Source organism: Mytilus edulis, chromosome 3 (assembly GCF_963676685.1).
Source record: "Mytilus edulis chromosome 3, xbMytEdul2.2, whole genome shotgun sequence".
In the NCBI taxonomy this organism is placed as follows: Eukaryota; Metazoa; Mollusca; class Bivalvia; order Mytilida; family Mytilidae; genus Mytilus; species Mytilus edulis.
This window is the reverse complement of record NC_092346.1, coordinates 54,908,171-54,915,952: the sequence shown is the minus strand read 5'-3', so window position 1 is coordinate 54,915,952 and position 7,782 is coordinate 54,908,171. Positions and strand designations below refer to the sequence as shown.

General features: G+C 32.6%; 1 protein-coding gene across 1 annotated transcript; it reads right to left on the bottom strand.

Moving 5' to 3' along the window:
• Positions 1 to 1,245: 1,245 nt before the first annotated feature.
• Positions 1,246 to 7,023, bottom strand: LOC139514890 (isoaspartyl peptidase/L-asparaginase-like). The gene is made up of 6 exons (XM_071304481.1): positions 6,829 to 7,023; positions 6,227 to 6,369; positions 5,118 to 5,278; positions 4,727 to 4,854; positions 2,029 to 2,139; positions 1,246 to 1,458 (listed from the first exon to the last, which is right to left on the bottom strand). Exons 1-6 carry the CDS (start codon positions 7,019 to 7,021, stop codon positions 1,253 to 1,255), a joined length of 942 nt encoding a protein of 313 aa, XP_071160582.1. The 5' UTR covers positions 7,022 to 7,023; the 3' UTR covers positions 1,246 to 1,252.
• Between the last annotated feature and the right edge of the window lie 759 nt (positions 7,024 to 7,782).

Sequence of the window (7,782 nt, the reverse complement as noted above, 5' to 3'; positions counted from 1 at the left end):
GATTCTTCATTGATTAAGAAACATTCTGAATCTTTGACCCTTTATGTTCAGATCATTTATGTAGAATTGTGATTTTTTTCTGCCTAAAAAATAGGTAAAATATATAATAAATACTTTATGGTCCACATTTAACACTACAAATCTATGCATACTTTGCAATTAAGGTTGATTTATGAATAGAACAAAACTATTGTGTTCAAGTAATTTTATGAATATGACTAAATGCTACAAAGTTGACATTATGAAATGACCAGTAGTTAATCAGTTAATATCTAGGTTAATAGTTACAAAAACTGGTTTGAAGTTCACATGAACAATGTATAAGTTCATCCCATTGCTTTGTTATTTGTAATTGTCATATGATAGAAATATGCATTCTTCATTTGAGCTTCATGGTAACTTGAACTTAACATTCTGAATTTTTCTTGACATAAAGGTCATGTCTGAATAATAAAAAAAAAAAAACATTTAAGGTAGAAATAATGTTTTATCTTAGTATGAACAAATAGATTTTTACATGAGAATATTTTTAATGACTATGGTTGCAGTTGAATTTTTACAATAAATACATACTAAATATATGTTGTTGTAATGTATGACGAAGAATGTCTTGAGAAAATCAGAAAGAATTACATTTTTAGATGTTCGGTTTTATTAGTGTGAAACTGATAATACCAACTATGCTGGATTAATGAGATTCGTATACAAATATTTTGAAAAAATAAACTGCAAGTTATGATTTCGCATCCTGTTGCATTTTCTGCATTAATAAAAACGTCAAATTAATTTCTGATCATTTAGTAATACACATCAAATTTTTGGTATTTAGACATTCCATATATTATAAAAAAAAAAAAAGATATTAAACAAAACGATATGAGTCTTAGCATAAAACTACAGATTCTGTGAGTAAATTTGGCGAAACGACCTGCACTTACTTCTATTTACAGTAATAACTGAGTCAATAACATTTATTTAGGAAAACCCTAAAATAATTCAGATTAAAAACAAAAGAGTAATATATGGTGAAATTCTGATAAGAGTTGAGGAGATATTTAACCCAAAAAGTCATTTGGATTGCATTTTAATAAATGATAGGTACAACAGAACATATGAGTAAGGTTCTGTGAAAGTTGACAAAAGTTTGTTATGTGGTTAGGAACAATAGCTATTTCTAAAGTGGAGCTGGAGGACAAAATGATGGACACCCTATAACAATAATAAATGACAAGCACTTTTGTGTATTTTCTGCTTATTTTAATATTTCAGTGAAATGTTCTGATGGATTCAATCCATAACTTAATTGATTGTCTTTTATCCATGACCATGCCATTCTTTCTGTGGTAAAATGTTTGCCCACATTTCCATGCTTGTCCACTACAACCACACCTCCTGACCCTTGAACCCTTGTAAACATGGTAGATAATGATTCCTCAGCTGCCTCCTGCACAGATTTACCTGAAATTGGAATGGAATTGAATAATGTTTAGTTTTTAACACTTTGGAAATTTGATTCATCTGAAATGCTTTTCTGTATTTACCTTCATATGGAATGCTGAAGACCAAACCAGACCAGGATGTATAAATTCTTGAATATTTGAGAAACTATATTATGTAGGGTCTTCACATAACCTATCCACTTTAAAGAGATGTATCAGCATTTCCATGTCTATCAGATCACAGTAAACAAAGTTTGTGAGAATAAAACAATTTTTTTCCTGAGAATAATTGCAGTCTGCAGAATGTATGCAACATATTGGTTATTGTATTAAATGTAAGGTGGCAGTAATGGGTCAAATATAAAAAAAAGAAAAGATGTGGTATGATTGCATGCCAAGTCTCCACAAGAGACCAAATGACACAGAAATAAACAACTATAGGTCACCTTATGGCCTGCAACAAAGCCCATTATGATTTTTTTAAAGCAAATTTTGGCTATTTAAAATAATCAATGCATTTCCTCTAGAAATGAAGAGTTATTAAAAAATATATAAACACATTAATAAAATTTAGTGACTACAGTTTTACCTTGTTCTAATAATGTGGTGATATTTTTAGCCAAACAAACTTTGAGTATAGATTCACCATGACCTGTAGTAGATACTGCTCCGGAATTGTTGTCAGCATACCCACCAGAGCCTGTATTAGAATAATCTTATAATGTGTGAAATTTATCAACACATATGGTTTGATAGTTCATGTTTACACACTGCTTGGTAATGTTCATATTTTTCAATGTGGAATTGGCATTCAAACCTGTTGATTTCATTCAAACAGAATTAACTTTTGGCACTTCACAAAAAGGTTTTTTGTCCATCAATTCAGTTTTTATACAACCGCAAAATTAAAAAAATTTTTGGTCGTATATTGGTATCACGTTGGCGTCGTCGTCTGCGTCGTCGTCGTCCGAATACTTTTAGTTTTCGCACTCTAACTTTAGTAAAAGTGAATAGAAATCTATGAAATTTTAACACAAGGTTTATGACCACAAAAGGAAGGTTGGGATTGATTTTGAGAGTTTTGGTCCCAACATTTTAGGAATTAGGGGCCAAAAAGGGCCCAAATAAGCATTTTCTTGGTTTTCCCACTATAACTTTAGTTTAAGTAAAAAAAAATCTATGAAATTTTGACACAAGGTTTATGACCACAAAAGGAAGGTTGGGATTGATTTTGGGCGTTTTAGTTCAAACAGTTTAGGAATTAGGGGCCAAAAAAGGGCCCCAATAAGCATTATTCTTGGTTTTTGCACAATAACTTTAGTATAAGTAAATAGAAATCAATGAAATTTAAACACAAGGTTTATGACCACAAAAGGAAGGTTGGGATTGATTTTGGGAGTTGAGGTCTGAACAGTTTAGGAATTAGGGGCCAAAAAGGGTCCCAAGTAAGCATTATTCTTGGTTTTCGCACCATAACTTTAGTTTAAGTAAATAGAAATCTATGAAATTTAAACACAAGGTTTATGACCACTAAAGGAAGGTTGGGTTTGATTTTGGGAGTTTTGGTCCCAACAGTTTAGGAATAAGGGGCCCAAAGGGTCCAAAATTGAACTTTGTTTGATTTCATCAAAAATTGAATAATTGGGGTTCTTTGATATGCCGAATCTAACTGTGTATGTAGATTCTTAATTTTTGGTCCCGTATTCAAATTGGTCTACATTAAGGTCCAAAGGGTCCAAAATTAAACTAAATTTGATTTCAACAAAAATTGAATTCTTGAGCTTTTTTGATATGCTGAAAATTAACATGTACTTAGATTTTTGATTATGGGCCCAGTTTTCAAGTTGGTTCAAATCAGGATCCAAAATTATTATATTAAGTATTGTGCAATAGCAAGAAATTTTCAATTGCACAGTATTCAGCAACAGCAAAAAATCTTCAATTGCACAGTATTGTGCAATAGCAAGAAATTTTCAATTGCACAGTATTGTGCAATAGCAAGAAATCTTTAATTGCACAGTATTGTGCAATAGCAAATATTTTCAATTGCACAGTATTGCACAATAGCAAGAAATATCTAATTGCACAATATTGTGCAATAGCAAGAAATTTTCAATTGATTGGAGTTATCTTTCTTTGTCCAGAATAGTAGTTGAATCAACTTAAATCATTGTTTTATGCAATATACAATGTATATTCACTTTTACTACCAACTGATAAATTAAAACAATCTTTACCATTTAGTGATAACTAGCACCTTTTGTTATATTTTAATATTTTATGATGTATTTAAATGAGTAGTTATTGTTGCAAACTCCATTAGAAATTTGAATTGAGATCAGTTTTGGAAAAAGGGAAAGGGGGATGTGAAAAAAAAAATTGGGGGGGGGGGGGGGGGGGGGTTAAATTTTTCTCATTTCAGATTTCATAAATAGAAAGAAAATTTCTTCAAACATTTTTTTGAGAGGATTAATATTCAACAGCATAGTGAATTGCTCAAAGGCAAAAAAAAGTATTTTAAGTTCATTAGACCACATTCATTCTGTGTCAGAAACCTATGCTGTGTCAACTATTTAATCACAATCCAAATTTGGAGATGAATCCAGCTTGAATGTTGTGTCCATACTTGCCCCAACCGTTCAGGGTTCAACCTCTGCGGTCGTATAAAGCTGCACCCTGCGGAGCATCTGGTTGGTATTGAAATCATGATCTCAAATATTGGTCACTGTACTTCAAAGAGGATTTCATGTAGCACTGCAAGTCATAACATACAGGGGTAAATCTTGTGAAATGCACAAAGAGTTACCTTAACATTTTTTTTTAGGAAAACTGGTAAATCCTGAGTATGAATGAAATATTTGCCACTGGACAATCAAAGAACAATAATTCAACCAACTTATCATGTATGTTTGATAGTAAATATCAACATGTAAAGATTATTTAATCTGATATTAAGCCAATCACCACAATAGTAGGATTTGTAGACATGCTTTTGTCATTCACAGCTTCCACAAGGTACATTAAGTCTATTCACATGTTCTAGAATTATCTGTTATTCGTTAACAGCAAAACATGCAAAAATGTCTGTGCTGAAGGTCAAGGATTCACATTAAGTAAGTACTAAGGTTTCCCATCATGAAAATTGCAGAAAAACATATTTTTGGATATTTTACTGATAAAATGTCAACAAAGTTTTTACAGTGATAGCAGCAATCACAGACATGACATGATTCTATAGAACCCTTTTATTATTTCTAACTTAACCTGGATTATTTTAATTTATTTACCTATAATAGGACTATCCCCAACTCTGCCTGGCATTTTAGCTGTAATACCACCTGTTGATGTGCCAAATGCTACATTGCCTGATGTATCTATTGCTACTGCACCTACTGTATCATGTCCAATGGGTTCTCTGGAGAATAAGTTTAGATCTTTAAATGAAGCACAAAAGCATCCTTCAGGTAATGAGAAAAATGTTCTCCAGCTAAAAACTTGGAACACATACAGTAATTACTGGAATATCATGATGATATATTGCTTTGTTTGAACATCCCTTTATCATATTTTGTCAAATGTATCTGTAGGTATAAGAGGTACATCCTGAAAGCCTTTCAGCATGCATTTACATTAAGGTAGGAAAATTTGCTCTTCTCTTTCTAAAAAGCTTGTTGTTACCTTTGTTTAAACAACGTATTCACTGTGACTTTGTATTTGACATACTGTTCCCATTCTCTGATAGCTTCTTCTGTGACAAGCTGCTTTGTTTCGACACTTTCAACACCCATTTGTTTCGCAAACTTGTTAGCTCCATTGCCTACCAATAAAACATGATCCGTCTGAAAAACAGATTCTTACATATATGATTATGTTGTAAGCATGAACTTTAGTCCAAGGATTGCAATTGAATAGTAAGATTATCTAACAGTGCACACGATGAAAGACTCGATTCTTAGTTATCTTAAGTCCCAAAGATAAAATAAAGGTTTACTATAGACGTCACATTAATTTAATAAGTATGAACTTTGAAATGGGGTCAAGGTCAGATGAAACCTGCCTAACTGACATGCACACTTTGCAAAAAACAAACATGTTTCAATTTAAAAATCTCACTTTCGTTCAAATTTCAGGGTAAGAAATTTTTTCATAAACGTTGGTTTAGAATTTGGTGACCTCTTAGGGTTTGATTAGACCCAATTGCCAATTTGCTATAGCTTGATGTCTAAGCACTTGATCTAACTCATCAACATGTTTTATAAGAGTAACACAACGGTAGTCGCACATGAAGCAGGATTTGACCGCTCTTTTTCAAACTGATGTTTGTCTTGTGGCCTATTTTCGTTATTTTTATCCATAGCTTTGTCAGTTTATTTTTGACTTATAAGTTTAAATGCCCCTTTAGTATCTTTCGCCTCTCTTTTACAATCGTTTAATACACCATATAAAGTTGACTTACGCCTCTCTTTTACAATCATCTAATACACATATATACAGTTGACTTTTCACTAGTTGGATAGTTTTATTAAATGACTTCAAGCTGCATTTTCGAGAAACATTTGTCTATTCGTAATTAAAAATGTGAAAGTCTTTTGGGTACAAACAGTAAGATTTTTATCGTTTGCTTATACATGTATGTGATATTCGGTCAACTATGCTGTATGCCCACTGCAAAATGTTAATTTGACAATAACAAATGTTTAATGTGAGAGCAAGGATACCGTTTCTTATAATTTTGTGTATGTAATGGTACAATTGTAATATATGTTTAGTATAAATGTCAATTATACCTTGTCCATTACAAGCCTTGCTACTGATATTGGATTGTTTATGTTTTGTATGCAGGCTACTGCCCCACATTTCAAGTCTTTACCATCCATAAGAACTGCATCCATCTCTACCTCGCCATCTGTATTTAACACCGAACCTGTTCCTAAGTTAACAATATGCAAATGAAACATACTTAATCCAAACAAGAAGAAAATATATCATCTTTTTCAGCTCTTCTTGTGTTGAGGTCTCATACATCTGTTGTTTTAAAAATTTTGGGTTTCAGCATTCCTGGTGAGCCTTCAAGCAAACATGAGCTTCGAATGTACGAAATTAATAAAGTGTTGTATTTTATCCATTCGATTCGGCTAAGAAGGAATACATAAGGAAATAAGTATAATTTTTTTTGGAAATGTAAGAGATCAGTTAAAATTTGCTTTTTCAAATCAGCAATAAACTAAGACACCACGGAAGAAATAAGTTTATACCAATAACAGATACATAAGAATAGTGTCAAAACAGTGACATAATATGTATAAGTAGTTCCTCCCTATTGTAATCGTAATTAAAAGTTTAAATCGTAATCGTGTGGTCTTTTATACAACATGTTGACCCTACAAACCTGCATCAAAAGCGGGGTCATCCTCTAGACTTCTTACTGCAGCCTCTACAGCATCAACCGCTGAACCTCCTTTCTGTAATACTTTGTATCCTATTTGTGCTGCAACTTTTACACCCTCTACGCTGGCTTCAGCAAGATTGTCAGGAATTGCCCATGCTCCTCCGTGGATTGCAATTGCAGGAATACGAAACATAGTGACCTATAACTGAATGAGCAGACAAAAAAGTTTAGGATAAACAATTCATTAGGTATGGCGTTTCTAAATTGACAAACACAGAACTCGGTTGATACACCATTGCACCGTACGGGATACAAGAGTGAGCGAACCCCAAAAAAACGCAGTCAGCTTTGAAATTAGCAGATCAAAACCGCATAGAAAGAGCAAACCCAAAACCGCAGAGTCAGCTTTGAAAGGCCCCGAAATGACAATTGTATTTAATTACAAACATTTCGGTTTTTCATTTGGACGAAGAAAGTTTAACATTATGAATTTTGTGCTCAATCGAATTGCTTTTCTTGATTAACCTTCGTTCAGAGCGTTTAAACCATAAAAAATAAAGCCAAAGATGCATAAATAATTGCCTAATGAGCAAAAGACTAAAAAGGACCTCCAGAGAATAACCAAATCCTAAAATCAACTTTGCAGGAGGGGTTGTACGTTTAATTTGAATATCTTGATAAGTAATTGTTTTAACGGATAGTTACAAAAAGTATATATGCTAAAGATTAGTTCAGAGCTAAAGTCCTGGATAAGATACTATGTTACTTGAATGTCAACTATGTTCCCGGTTGCAAGCAATGATTTATTTACGGCGTATACAACACTGGCTCTTAATCTATTCAAACTGAAAATTTTGTATTTAATAAAGTGGCTTTCTGTTACAAACGTAAATCTAAAAGTGACACTTACTGGTGACCGTGTGACGATTTTAAATTTGCACATCTGTGTTTTAC